The sequence below is a fragment of the Solea senegalensis genome, linkage group LG12 (assembly GCF_019176455.1).
Source record: "Solea senegalensis isolate Sse05_10M linkage group LG12, IFAPA_SoseM_1, whole genome shotgun sequence".
Lineage (NCBI taxonomy): Eukaryota > Metazoa > Chordata > Actinopteri > Pleuronectiformes > Soleidae > Solea > Solea senegalensis.
This window is the reverse complement of record NC_058032.1, coordinates 2,177,195-2,192,779: the sequence shown is the minus strand read 5'-3', so window position 1 is coordinate 2,192,779 and position 15,585 is coordinate 2,177,195. Positions and strand designations below refer to the sequence as shown.

At 42.1% G+C, this 15,585-nt stretch overlaps 1 protein-coding gene across 4 annotated transcripts in view; it reads right to left on the bottom strand.

Annotated features, from left to right (window-relative positions):
- Positions 1–15,585, bottom strand: part of fstl5 (follistatin-like 5) — a 168,471-nt gene that overhangs the window by 46,936 nt on the left and 105,950 nt on the right. For 2 of the 4 annotated variants that reach the window (XM_044040724.1, XM_044040726.1), the window contains exons 7-9: positions 9,685–9,851; positions 5,908–5,919; positions 2,336–2,456 (exon numbers count right to left, since the gene is read on the bottom strand). In XM_044040724.1, the coding sequence (XP_043896659.1) occupies positions 2,336–2,456; positions 5,908–5,919; positions 9,685–9,851 (300 nt within the window). The remainder of the gene's footprint in view (positions 1–2,335; positions 2,457–5,907; positions 5,920–9,684; positions 9,852–15,585) is intronic. The other 2 variants (XM_044040725.1, XM_044040727.1) reach the window with 1 other exon arrangement.

Below are 15,585 nucleotides of genomic sequence, written 5' to 3'. Positions count from 1 at the left end.
TGTATTTATTTATTTTTATTTTTTTTTACACACACAGTTGAAGAATTATGTTTTTAAAATAGCGAGGCGGTAAATACATTATGTATTAGCAGATACTCGAGGTAGTGATATTAGAGTTAGTCATTCTTTGCACACACACTCATTAGCGTGACCTCTGCATTTAACCCTTTGCTACACAGTAGAGGTGCATAGTTAATAGAGTTAATCGTTTCTACGATGCAGACGTGGTCAGTTCTGCATCGTTGCAGCGACAAAACATAACGGATTATAGCGAAGGAACAATAAAGTTCCAAATAATCAAAATAATTTGAGCAGTGCGTGAGTGGAGCTAGCGCAACATGGCAGAGGAAAGCGAAAAAACCAAGAGCAAGTGATAAAAAACGCGCCCAGTATTCTGAAAGCTGACAGAATTGGACAAGACGCACAAGATGAGTTTCGTAATGACTGTCGCACAAAAATCAAATACCTCGGAAACGCCACTGACTTGGAGGAACCATGTTAGCGAGGATTGAGGGCCTTATTCGGACGATGGAGCTGTGGTATAAGCTACCGTCACGTAGCCACTTTACAGACAAGGTCATACCAGCACTTTTCACATGAATGTTGTCAGTGAGTCAAACTAATTTGATGTCATTTCAGTATTTACTAGGGATGCACGATATATCGGCATTAATATTGTTATCGGCCGATGTTCGTCATTTTTTAACATATCGGCATCGGTTCAATGAGTAAAACTGCGCCGATTTTAACAACCGATGTTTATACACGTCTAATTGCTGTTTGTGTATGTGTGTCGGGAAGGGGAGGCCATGCGGCATTTGTTTGGGCATATGACAGCGTCAGTGGCGCAAGCGCAGCACAAGATGTGTGTGTGTGTGTTGAGGAGAGAGAATGTCAGCGGTGTGGGCGATTTTTCAGGGTGTCAATAGAAGATACGTGAAAAGCATTATGCAACACTTGCAAAGTCGAGGTAATGCGAGGAGGGTTCCGCGTCAAGTCATTCAATACCACAAATTTAATTATGTCATTTGAAAAACCGCCACCCCGAAGTACACAAACAACGGCAGGAAGCTAACGCTAGTAACATTAGGCAGCAGACAAAAAGAAAGCAGCGCAGCTGGAACTCGACCAAAGGAAGACAGTGGCCAGAGCAATAACGATCAAGGTAATGGAAATGATTGCTCTTGACGAGCGGCCGAGGGTTCCGACGGTTGATAGCGCATATTGAACCTGCCAAGTCGGCGCTACTTTTCCGATGTTTTGCAATTGAATAAATATCTGGTTGCCATGAATACTGGCAAGTTTGATAAAGTACTTTAACATGTTTTCTTTTATTATGGCAGCTCTTAGTAGAGCTTGTCAGGTATTGTTTCTCATATTTGTTGTGTAGTTTTATTGTGAAGGGAAGTGGCGCGGTTGTTGTTGCCGGAAGGAAGGGTTGTTGACTTTATTTACGTACCCAGTATAGACGCCCTTATCTCGGTTACAGTAACTTTGGCAGGGTATTATTTTTATTTATGTTCATGTTTGTAATTTATGATCCAAACTTTCTCACAGGAGTTTAGTGAGTTGAGGGAGTTAAACTGTACTTTCATTTAGTTACACACTTGCTACAAGTGGTAAAGGTTTCTAAAAACCTGTTTTGAAAATAAAGGAAGACATTCAAAAATTCAGCTTGCGTGATTTTCATTCTGTACAAACTTTTATCATCTCAGAAACTTTTTTTTAAAACATATATCGATATCGGTAGATATCGGTTATCTGCCATAGCAGCAATATTAATATCGGATATCGGTTTCGGCGGAAATAGTCATATCGGTGCATCCCTAGTATTTACTTCTGTAAATGTGTTCAGGCCAAAGTCACGTTTATGATGTTTGTCATATTCAGGACATTCAGAGTGATTTCTGACAGCTTGTACTCATTGATGGAAAAAGTAACCATGTGCAGTAATAAAGAAAACTGAGAATGCAGCACATATGCACCAACAGTAAACACACACAAGGATCGAGTGCCTTGCTCATGGGCATCCCAGCTCTTGGTCCTGAGTTGTGAGCCTGATTCCTTTCCTCTTGGCCATGGGCTGCACATAATATCAGCATCACACACCGTGGAACAATGACGGTCACAGGAAAGACGATGTGTGCGTGGAGATTGGATTCATTTTTAACTTGACTAAAATCTACCGTGAACTACAGAAGCTGAATGATTTGTTTACTCTACAAAGAGACGAGAGAGACTCGATGGTCCGACTCTGCCGCCGACCACAGAGGCACGGCAGATGAGAGTCGAGGGTAAGATTATTTGTGCCGTGTGCCGAGTGTGTGCCTCTCACCGTTCACTTGAAGAGAATGGATCTGAAAGAGTTTCTCGTAGCCGTCAGCGTGACAGGTGTAGTTGCCCATGTGGGTCGTCGTCACCTTGGTGATGTACAATGAGCCGTCGTCCCCAAAGTCCTAGAGACAGAGACAGTGACAAAGAAGAAGAAAAGAGGAGAGTTTTGATGACTGAGGGTAAAATGGAAAGGAAGACACAGCAGTGACGGTTGACGGCGTTTACAGATGGGATGGACGGCTCCGGGGGGAATGCGGCATGCCCAGGAGTGTGCAGATGTTTCACGGTGCAGGAAATGAAAAATGCAACACTCGTCCACAGTGGAGCGATGTCTGAGTGAGAGGTTAAAGCCATTTGGTGTCACAGAAAACAACGGGGGGGTTGAAAATGATGAAATCTGATGGAGTGTTCTAACGTGTAACCTCCATGCCACACAGATACACAGAGACATGTTGATTAAACCAAAAACCGATCCACGATGTGAACGTGTGTGTAGAACCGAACGGAAACATGATGAATTCCTCCACAAAGAGGCTAATGAGCCCAGTGACGGCGCTGCTGCTGTGATGAATCCCATCATCTGGCAAAGAGCAAAATGTCTGGCGCCTCGTTAAGACCATGGTAAAAAAAAGTTATCTTGACAAGACACTGTAACACGGTGTTGAATTATAAAGTCGTACAGTATTTTAAAAACCTTTACTTTACTTCATATCCATTCAATAAGACGTCAAGATGTTTAAAAGAATCAATCTTAAACAAGATTAATAGTTAAAATGAGGGTGTAAAGTATGTAACTTATACATCGTGTGAAATCACAGAGGGCAAAGACGTCGCAGTTAACGCTTGCAATTGTGTTTTGGAGCCAAATTTGGGACAAACTGTGTCCTCCTGTCAGAGTGAACTGCTTTGAGACGCAGCATCTGTGTGTGTGTGTGTGTGTGTTTCCAGAGAATTCCCCGGTGCACTTATCTGCTGTGTTTCCTTGTTTAGCAGTAACCCACACTCCTGCCAGCTCGCCTGACCACTCACCTGTCTGTTTATCCACCTGTCTGTGGACCACAAGCCTGTTTACCTTCATTAAAACCAACTTCACAGCATCACAGCGCTCAGGTCCAACCTGCCCGTGTTATATAAATATCTTCATTTTGGCATTTGTGCCTGTTCTTCTATTGTTCCATGTGCGTTTGTGGAGGTTTAAATTGTTTTTTTAAATATATGAGATTGTGAGTTAATTTTACAACTGATGATCATAACTGACTGATTAATGTTTTTTGCACTTTATGCAAAAACTACAGTATAATGTGTGTCTGTGATCAATGTAGATAATCACTTATAATCCAGAGAGAAGATGTGTCTCAATCTCCACCTTTCACACGGGGCCCAGTTCCAGACTGCTTTGATCGGGGAGCCATTAAGACGGTGACGGGTCAATAATCGGCGGTCTTAAAGACTCGGAGTCCTCGGTCAGTGCTCTGAAGGACTGTAAACTGTGACGTGGACTGTTTTATGTACAGCTGTGAAAGCCTAACGAGAGAACATGTGAGTCAGCGATTCCCTGCCAGAGCTTTTCCGGTTTACAACGTCTGTCTTTTTTTGGTTGCTAACTCCTCCCACTGGATCAAAGACAGATGAGGATTCCATTCATTCTCAGTGGACTAAAAAAAAAACATAGATATTAGATGTTTCATGGCATATAAATATCAGGAAAAAAAGATTGAATGCTGATGTATGATTTGTTGAATAGACAGTGACACAAACAGGAAAAACAATATTGCTGAATCAGCATAATAACAATGCAGTTGTAGCAATGTGAGAAACTGCCTTTGTTAATGTTGAATTCACGTCAGAGAAGTAAAAGAAAAACTAACTCTATTAAATTAATTAAATATAGAAGTGATGACACGAAGCATGTCCAGAAACAGCGTCTGTTGTCACTCTCGTACGTTGGGCTACTTTCTGATGCACAGTGGATTTCCTGGACCATGTGAAACGTGTCTCGGCACTCATTAGACTTTTCTTCACTTCGCTCCTCGCCGACCTAATGAGGGCCAAGTGCCACGTCGTGTTCTTTCCTGATCGTCTGCCATGAATTAAAGAAAGGTTTAGGCATCGTTTAGTGGGGCTGAACTTTTCCCTCTGAAGAACGACCCCGCACTCTAACGCACAGTTGTGTAACGGAGCAGCGCGCTCTCTCATATGAACCAAAAAGGCTTATTTACCAGGTTTTCATATGAGATGAGTTCACATCTCTGCGGGGCTGTTTACACGTTGGCGTTCAGCTCTTTTTTTTTTCGCCTTTACAGTCGACAAACAAGCACGAGCCGTCGTGTTTACAGGCATACAGTGTGTTCATCAGTTTGTCCCGACGTGCTTGGATGTAACCCATGAGCTCGGTGCCGGCTCGGGCTGAGTGAAGCATCAGAGCCTCACAATATGAGGGGAAATCGATGGTGCGTTTTAGCCCCTTGGGCTGGGAGCATATTGTGTCGCCTTCTTAAATGAAAAATGAATTGGGGGAGAAATGAAACTCAGAGGGCTGGAACGAGCCACGGTGGAGGCTGTCCACGCCATTCCTCCACCGCAGCTCAGCTCAGCTCGTATCAGCCGGCACCCGGCTCTCTGCAGACAAAGCAAACCCGGGCTAACTCAGCTACTCAGATGGAAGGGAGACAAGGGCAGGTAGAGGTGGATTTACAAAATAGGCCATGGCCCTCAAGAAAGTATAATTAATAAAGCTGTCAGTTCCGGGGTCACTCCTGAAAGGACACCAAAGTGCCACCTCACTCGGCAGCTGACCTCCAGTAGTGACGATGCCTTTAAAGAAGTTCTTTCATTGTTAGAGAAATAAAGTTTCCCAACGACAAAAGCAGATCACATGTGGATGATTAATGACGCAGTAATCGAAGCTCCAACGGTTTCCATTTCAAAAATTCCATACTTTTCCAGACTCAAATTTCCAGACTTTGTTAGATTGTTAGATGCTTGTTGTGTAAATAAATGGTTTTAAAATAATCCTACTTTTAACACGTACCTTAAATCCTGATTATGTATGCCATTATGTTGCCAAGTAATTACAAGACGACGGTGCTTTTGCCGCTGCATACGGCTTAAAATGTTGGAAATGTCGAAAGATTTCAAGCATTGTTTGCATCTAGCTTTATTTTCCCACTTTATTTCCTTTATCTGTCTGCTATCAATCGCAGTCGCATGGTAACCGTGGTAACCCGAGACATTCTACAGCCAGCTTGATTAGTTTCATATCATCTACAGGTAGGCTATGTTGTGTTAGTAAACCTGTTTTGATTTGTATATAATGATAGATTTTATTTTAGAAAGTGAGATAATAGTCTGGAAACAACACAGACTTTTTTCCATGCTTAATAATAACATCATTGAATTCCATACTTTTCCATACTGCGCAGGAACCCCCGAGAAATGGCTTCATGCATCTGCTGCAGGGACTTCACTATGGCTTTATGTGATTTTGTGAATGAGATAACAAAACAAATAACTTGAAAAAAAAAAAGAGTGACTTATGTCGGTTTGTTGAGACAAATAAAACCACCAGCCTACCTGAGATGGAATCTGTTGTTGGGGAGAAATCACACAAAAGTTAGAATTAGACTCGGATTGTTCAGAAACACCACAGTGGTCAGAGAAACAGTCACATAAGTCCCTTCTTGTGTTATTGTATTTTTGTAATAAAGTTACATTGAACTGGGTTTTTTTTCCACTGTCAATTAAGCCAAGCAAATCATGACGGGCAATAATATTCGAGCAGGTTTTAACTGATTATCAAATGTAACCCTGTTACTGACTAAGTACAGTGTGCAGGTCTAATCTCAGCGAGTGTGATTTTCTGCCTTCAAACACTTTATAAGAATTAATTCAACAGTAAAAAATACATCTTTGCACATGATAACAACCGGCCACTGTGATTCATGACTTCATGGCTTATCTGTCATATAATGTTACACAGCGTGATCCTCCTGAAACAGAAGCATGTGAAGAATAACTAATGACTGTACATACAATCATTAGTAATAATAATAATAATACAACACACATATTTGGGATGGAAAACCCACAGCAATATGTATTATATACATATGTATATATGTATGTACATATATACATATATATGTGTATATATATATATATATATATATATATATATATATATATATATATGTATATATATATATATATATATATATATATATATATATATATATATATATATATATATACACGTAACCTTACATTAACCTAACCAGGTTTAAAATCTTCCTTAGGAAAACCTCATCAGGACCAGGTCTTGGTCTCCACGAGGACTACTGATCCTGACAAGGTCAGTCTTTACGACAGAAAATGTCCTAAAGAGACACACACACACACTGTCTTTTGCTTTGTCCACTAGGGAAGGAAATAAATCCTGACAGCCCAGGATGATGATGATGATGATGATGATGATGATGAGGATGATGATGATGATGTAACAGCCAGTAACTGTCAACTTCATGGAATCACAGTGAGCTGCTTTGTCAAAAATCCGGAGAGGCTGGAGTAAACTCTGAGACACGAGCTCATCGCTGGGATTAATGTGAGCATTTTCAAAAATAACCACAGTGTAACCTGGGACGGCCTGTGAGGCTGGACTGCATTACCCTCCCCTGTGAACTCACAGGGATATTACTCTCATTAATGCCGGCAGTGGTTGCTCACAAATATTAACAGCCAGCAATTATGAAGGAAATTGTCTGCAAGGCAATTTAGAATGTGTGTGTGTGTGTGGGGATGCCAGGTGCAGACAGAAGTTATTCCTCTCTGGAAGGATCAACAGTGATTGACTGTAAGTCTCAGAGCCAAATATAAATCTGGGTTAAGCCAGCGTCGGCGCGGCGCTCGTGCTCCAGTGCTAGTTTCTTTTGGTGATGTGTGGTTTGCACAGCGTCTCCTGCACTCGTCCTCATTCACTCGCCGGTGACGGCCAGTGTGAGGACAACTGCTCTAAAAGTAAGAGGTGGACAAGCTCACGCTGTCGCTGGACGCTTTCTTAGGCACCAGCAGAAAGAATCTGACAGCTGCAGAGCAGAGGGGTAAAAAGTGCAGCGAGGAGACGGGTTAGCCGCTCCGGTATCTCTACTTCAAGAAGCTGCACCGTCATCATCATCAATGTTATTGAGCTATTGTTTAATTCCAAATCAACCTTCCAGCATAAATTCAACCAAGAGATCTCAGAGCAATAAAATTCTGACCTTGGGGAACTTTTGCCTTTGAGTTCACAGAGCTGGTTTGTTTGAAGTAAACATAGCAACTTGTACCAATAACAATAACTTCCCTGGTGGTCTAGTGATTTGGCAGTCAGGGAACACTGTTTTGGGGCAGCCCGTGACCAAGTGGAAAGGGAACTTGGCTTGTAATTGGAGGGTCCTCACCAGGTCAAAAGGGCTGAGGTACCCCTGAGCAAGGTACCCAACCCCCATTGCTACTCAGTGTGGCAGCCCACTGCTCCTAACTCTAACTCTAGGATGGGTCAAATGCAGAGAAATCATTTCCCTAAGGGGATTAATAAAGTATAAGATTCAGATTTAGAACTGGAACAGGCAACAGATGCAGGAGGATGTGGCACTTCTATTGATCTTCTACTAAAACTGTCTGTGCTACGGAGAGTCAGCATGAACGGGGGTAAAGATAATGGTCACTGCTCTACCTCCGGGGCTTTATGCCCCACAATGTTTTGTATGTCTGGGTTTGAGTTTTGTGAACTGAAATAAAATGTTGATGTTTCCTCCCACAGTATGATGGCCGCCCACAAAAGGCCAAGGTTTGATTGATTAGCGAGGTGGACTGTTCTCTTCTTCACTGTCCCAGTAATGGGAAAAAGATAAAGTTGAAAAGTAAAAAATTAAATAAATAAAAACATTGAAGCAAGTTATGATGAAAAGGATTAAAGGTCATTTCAAGTCCTTCACCTACATCATCAACTTACAAAAACACATTTTTTAAAAAGCTATAATTGATAGAATGTGACAGCAGATGCTTTGATCCCTGAGCTGACATTTGTATTAAACAATGTACCTGTGTGTGTGTGTGTGTGTGTGTGTGTGTACGAGTCATGAGGGGAAGTGCTGATGGTGTGTGAAGCGCAGACAAAGACCACCTGTGGTGAGGACACTGAACTCAGCTATGTCTTCAGGCGATATCAGCACATGAAACAAAATGTACTTCGACGGAATGTGCAAAGGAGGCAAGTAGTAAAACAATTTTGGGAAGAAAAAAAAACATATGAATGATATATCAAAGGCTGTGTCGACCTTGCAAGACCTCACGCTTATTCCTGCTTTCTTAAATCTTCCACAGGAGCTGCAGAATTTTTCAGGACAGACTCTGACTCTGTAGGATATGCATACACCTTTTGTGCCTTAGTGAAAAACAGAGGAGGAGGCAAACGGCGGAAAACTCTCTTAACTCTTAAGTGCACGGCTTTACGACTCAACTCCTGGCTTTCAGCAGCTTCTTTTTTCTTTTTTCTTTTTCTACTGGAATCACACGTCACCACCGACCAGAACCACGGCACCGGTTTAGTGCGAGTCGATGGTGCCGAGGACGACCGGCGACAGCTGGGAGCCTCTCACTCATTTTAAGGGTCATCAACATTTAATGTTACATTAGCAGCTTCGCTGGGTCTCCCTTTATCTGCTGCGACAGTGTTGACTTAATTATGCACAGCAGTGTCACAGTGAGCTCGCTCAGTCCTGACACAGAGTGAAGAGACCTGCCCTCTCTGTACCATGCCACAGAAGTATCCCTGCTGCTTTTTGATGTGGATGGAAGTGACACAGAGGGGGAGGAGCCTCGGTGGAGCCACGCATGAAGATTAACGCGCGCGCACACACACACACACACACAGGCTTGTAAAAGTAGGTCCTTCCTCCTTTGGTATCCCCCTCATCGCTCTCCAAACACAAAAAACAACAATAATCCAAACTGACATCCTGGATTATTGTCAGATCTAGGATACAAAGCAAGTACGACGGTAACAGTCAAATAAAATGTGCTCCGTATAAAAGAAATCTGAAATATGATAAAGAGAGAAATACGGCGTGAAATGACCTGATATTTACAGCTCTAACCAAAAAATAAAGGCATCGTCTCTGAAAGCGTCATTAAAGGGCGATGATGCTTTATGACCTGAAAATGTAGTAATTAGACCTTTTTCACAGCGCATTAGTCATTCACCTATTTCAATTTTTATCAGTGCATTTACTCGTCTGTTTTTTTGAATCTACATATTTATGGATTCTTCCACCTGTGTAAAAACAATGAATGGTGACAGGCTGCACTTACACTGATGTCTTCCAAGTTCAGGTTGTTGAGATATTGCTCGTTCCTCTTCCACAGGATGGGAGGCCTCCGTTCCCCCGTGATGGCACAAGTCAACACGGTGCTCTCGCCGACTGTTACCGTGGTGACGCGGACTCTCTGGTCGTCTGGGAGGTTGAGCAGGTACACGTCTGTGGAGGAGAGGGGAAAAACAACGACAGGCTGTCTTAACAGGAGCGGGGTATATGCAGGAATCCTGAGGTTCATTTCAGTCTCTTTTTAAGACTTTTTCAAAATATTTTAAGACCTTATCACACATTCAAGCTGTAATCATTCCTGCGCATCGTTGTTTTTCACAAATGTGGGGAGGAAAATAAATACAGTCATGCACTCAAACTCTATGGACACAATTGAATACCTCATGATATTAATACTATTTAGGGGCCTTCATTTTCCCAAAATTGGGCCTCAAATACTGAGGACAGATAGGCCAGTCCATCACAGGACCACACAGTCAAACAACCCACAGTCAATTTAGAGTGACCAATTTACCCAATCCCCACATTGTATGTTTTGGACTGTGGGAGGAAACCGGAGGAAACCCACGCACACACGCGGCTAACATGCAAACTCCATGCAGAAAGGCAAGAGCGCTAACCACTACACCAACCGCTTGGCCACGTAGCAAGTTATTGAAATCTAACGTTTTTGAAACACCCTGCAACCAGGCTCCTACTGGACGGTACAAGCTGTCAATCACACTGGTGTCCACTCGTATGTGCCCTGCTTGATCATCTGTTTTCCGTCTGAATGGAAACGCCAATCCAAGAAACTAGAGATTGTGACTGTTAACTGTTTAGTGTTGTTAGAAATCAAGTCACAACTTTCCCCATAGACTTCCACTCAAATTGAGGATTTAAAAGAAATCACATTGGGGCTGATGTGAGTCCACCTTAAGCTTTGAGACAAATCAACTCTGCTGCTCTGCCTGTGCAGCAGAGATTTAGCAGCGCTGCACTGCTTAAAACATCAATCACAAAATATCATCGACATCATTTTTATTCAAATGACGCCTGAAAACAAAAACACGAGAGCATCTCAGCTGGCTGCTGCAGAAGCAGACGTTTGTACAGTTAAAGATGCACTGAGGCGGCACAATTATTGAAATTTTCCAAAGTAATGGGAAGGAATTAAGTTTAATGCTCTGTAAATATTTTGCATAATTTATGTGGATATGATAATGGAAGCTGTACTTTTTTTTTTCCTACTGCTCTCCCCGAGGATGCACTTCTTCTATGCATCTGCGGTTTTTTTTTAGCAAACGGAACAAAACAGACACTTTTGGGAAGCATCCGCTGCGACTGGTCTGCTGACGGCTGAGATCCTCATCTGCAGCGCGCTGCTTTGTCAGTAAAAGCCGGAATATTTTAAACATGCTCAGAGTTCTGAAGGTTTAAAACGAGGCAGGCTCTTCTTCTTCTTCTTCCTCTGCTGCTGCTGTTGTTGTAAAAGCACAAGAGTGCATCCTTTTTAGGAAAATAATGTTGGGGGGAAAAACAGAAAAGAAAACCACTGATCTGTCAGGAGACGTTTCCAATGGAAACACAGACACAGACCTGCAGCACAGTTGCTGCTTTGCTTGCTTCAGTGTTTCCTGCAACGCCTCAAAAATGTTTACGCACGGTAATGATGACATGTGGCTGTGATCTCTACACTTTACATCTGGGGTAGGAAGCATAGCTTTGGCGCTGCTGATCTAAATTTCCATAAAGTTACAGCTCGATTTAAACGAAATGATCTGAGGGAGATCTTCACTTCTTCTAGTGGAACAAAAAAAAGATGGAAAAATTCAGCTCAGCTCCTCTGTCATGAATGAAGAATCTGTCTCTGTTCATGTGGTAGACGCTCAGCAGAGAGAGAGATGGGATCCTAAGTATTTAAAAGCCCAATGTGTCAGAATTAATAACATCTAGGGACGTGCAGTAAAACTTGATATTAAACGGGCCCCAGGGCTAAATTTTGAGATCCTGTAGAATGAATAAGCACTGACGTTAATGGTGCTTGTAACAGTAACGGACAAATTAAGTTGTTGATTCTGAGGAGGGATCTGCGTCTGTGTGTGTCTCTGTCAGAGCAGACGAGAGTTCAACTTTCAAAAGTCGGGTTATATTTCACCAGAATTGAAGCCGACAATAGTCGTTACCTTGAGTGAAACAAGACATTTGCTGGTAAAGGTGTAAATATGAGCAATCGCTCTAACAAACAGCAAACATTTAGCTCAAGTGCATCATGTTCACATGGAAAAAAACGTTTTGTTATGCGAGCAGGAACCCATGATGAGTCACTTAAATGATGGAAACGGGAGTTAAAAGTAACCATGTGTCGCTGTCTGTTGATGAATTCTGTCAGAAATTATTCAATCATTAAATCATTGAGTCAGAGCACAGTGCGAGACGGCAGCCTCTGTAAATCAAGACTTTTTGCCTTCCACACATATACACTGCCCTCCTATAGTACTGGAACTGTGATGCACTGAAAACATTTGGGTTTAAAGGGATTGATTTCCCATCTTCTCTCAGATTCACAAAGGCTTGTTGTTCACCCAAACTGAGCGTAGCATTCAGTGCTATTTATTGTTTGAGTAAACAATGTAATAGGACACACCTGGGCAACACAACACACCTGTAAATACCTGGAAGTCAAACCCAAATGTTTTCGGTCTATGGCAAAAATAAAGGAAGTGGCCTCACTGTTCCAATACTATAGGAGGGCACTGTAATGAGGCTACACTTTCAAGCCTAAATGTTACACACCTGACCTTTAATGAACTAGCGATGAAACTCAGCAGTTTACTATATATTCCAGTTGTGGTCATTTACTTTTTCAAACTAACTCCATTGCCTCAAAGAAAGGCCAGGGAGAAGAGGTGAAAGGTCAGCAATGCTACGGTTGGTTAACGTCTTTTGTGCGTCCGGTTACTCTGATGAGACGATGAGTACGATGTCCACTCATGCGCTCTGCGACGGTGTTACTGTATGTAATGTGGCCTGTGAGTGAATGCGTTTTAATCTTTCTCTCGGGTAATGAGCAGCAGAGCAAAAGGAAACAGAGACTCAATTTGTTCTGCTCCTAAGGGCATGAAATACAAAACCTAATGAAAGCGAAGGTCCAGCAAACAGCGTTCACTTTCCACAGCCTAGAGAATAAGGATGAGAGGGCCTTCAATTACAGCGTGACTCTGGTGGCCGCTCGACCAAAGGCCTGCAAATGCTTTTTAACCTTCGCGCTCATTTCCATTGTTTAATCCACATGTCGGGTCTTTGAACTCTGAAGCCTCGCTCACCCATTAGGTCCGTTCCTAATCAGACCAGAGCCGTGAGACAACTCGTACACGTTTTCGGTGAGAAAGCTTCAAAGTTAAGACTTCTAATCTCCCATTTGGCCTCATGAAAACCCTGCTTAAGCCTGGGCAAATCACTGCCAGGATTACATAAAAATTAGAGGATTAATATCAGCTATTTCCTCTGAGCGGAGTAGAACTAAAAGTGTGGATGATTATACTATAAGCAAAAACAAGACCGTAAATGGTGATCATCCATTTGACCCTCCTGTGTGGAAAATGTGGTTTTTATAGGAATTGAAAATGAGTGGAAATCTATAAAAAAGTGGCTTTCTAACCTATGACATGTTTTTGAGAACATGGTTATTATGTGAACAAATATTCCACTACAACAAAATCCAGCGCTAATAATAACTTGGCTGGTTAACATAGAGTGAGACAGTTGACAGAGATTGAACACGATCAGCCCCGTGAAACTAGTGTATAGTGAATATTATTGCAAGGCTATTGCATCACATTGCATTTTATTACAGGTGTTCCCGTTGCAGTGCATACTTCTACATTGCAGCATTAAGTTAAGGAGTAAATGGAAAAATAAAAATAACGTATATGCTATTTTGATAATGCACGTGCTTATTTGACTTATAAGCTGAGAACAATGCAGGTAATATTATTCATATCAAATCACGTCATAATAATAAGTAACCTAGGCTTCTAACATCCATTAACATGCAACACGCAACGATGATTTATTCATGCATGAGTCACTGGGCCGTGATAAAAATGTCCTGTGATGTCCTGTCACTGCGTATTGATCTAAAAAGAGGGAGTTTAAAACTATATATGAAAGGAAATCACCAACTTTATAAAGAAACCTTCACCATGTGGAAATCAAAATGTGACAAGTGATTTGATGGGAAAGGTTTGATCAGTCAAAGTCTGTGTGAAAGGTGAGAGATTTTGAGTTTAAGTATAAAATCCCTGTGGTGTAAAAACACTTTATACCACAGGGCCAAGCTACAGAGGAACAACTTTTCAAAAACAAATATTTAAATAACATTTCACAAGAAAAAAGCTTTTCTCTGCACCCTACATTTCCAAAATTTAATTCTGCTGGATGGAGCTAATTTAACTTCAGAGCTGGAGCTCAAACGCCCCTGTTTGTCTGGCGAACAAATTCTCTTTCCAGAAAAATGTTCAACGGCATGTAATCAGCTGGTTTCTTCTGTGTCGTTTCTTTGGTAAAACAAGACAATGGCAAAATGTCAACCAACAACAAAGGATTGGAGTTTTTATTTTTGTGTCAATCAGCTCAGTCAGATTTAGATGGCACCTAAAAATGCACATCTTGTCACTAATAATCCCCAATTAATCCATGGAAACCCAAGATTACTCGAAAAATAAGGTTGTCAAAGACTATAGCCATGTGAGGTCTGCAAGGGCCTGCATTTAATTTTAAGTGCTATTCCTGTTTAATAGCACTTGAAATTTACCCTAGTTTAATACCCTAAACTAGGGTAAATTATACATGGATACTCTTGTATCCATGTATAATTTACCCTAGTTTACCTACGTTGAGTAGGTAAACAATTTTGTCGTGGAAAACCAATCTACACCGTGTTGTGGCATGGCGAGCTGGGACCATAGGTGGAAAGGGGGCTTATGTTGCCTACTGCAGCTTTAAGGGCAAGTGTGTGTTTAAGATTATGTCAAAAAAAGAACCATAACTGACCAAAGGAAACAAACAAAACAGAATACATATATATAAGGACCAAAAAACAGCAGAGCAGGGACAATGAAACAGTCTCTAAGTCACGCATCCGTCTCCTCCCGACACTAATAACACTATAACCAGCAGATCAACAAACCGTGCAGCCACTTGGCGCTCTCCATGGTGCTGGAGGTGTTGGTGGGTGGATACACTGACAAAAAATCTTCACCAAATAATGTCCTCCCTAACCATTCAATTACAGCCCCCTTGTATCTTAATGCTTTTGGAATACGCTGCACGCAACAAACTCGATTTTGCCACTGATCCCTCGGGGGATAGAAATGTGTGAAGTTATAAGGAGAATTTAAAGATGAAAGTGGGCGACAGACGGGCAGGCGTGCTCCATCACAGCTTTGGCTCTCGGATAGAGGGAAGGAGGGGAGGGATAAAAAAGGAAGTGAGGGCTAGAATCTGACCACAATGAGAAACTCCTCAGAGAGATGGGAGTCTGGGCATTTGGAGCTGACTCAAACACTTTGAGTCCAGCACCTGCTCTGCAAGAGATTTATCAGAGGAGGAAGTGGCCTTGGCTCCTCTTTTTTTCGTCTGATTTGAGGCTTGAGGGATTCAGCCTCCAGGGAAGGATCAACCTTCACTGCCCAACCTGTAATTAGTGATTAACAGCGAAGTCCAGACTCTTGATTTACTCTGAGCTGCTCCCAGAATGGGACGTCAGCCAGTGACACGGCAAGAGGTAAATCACCTATTGCACTGGAGGCAACAAGCTTGTCAGGGAAAATAGCCCAGGCCTGCAGGACATTGCGAGAGGCTGGGTGCATGAAGACAAATCGCAGCTCGCTCGCTCAGGCAGCCT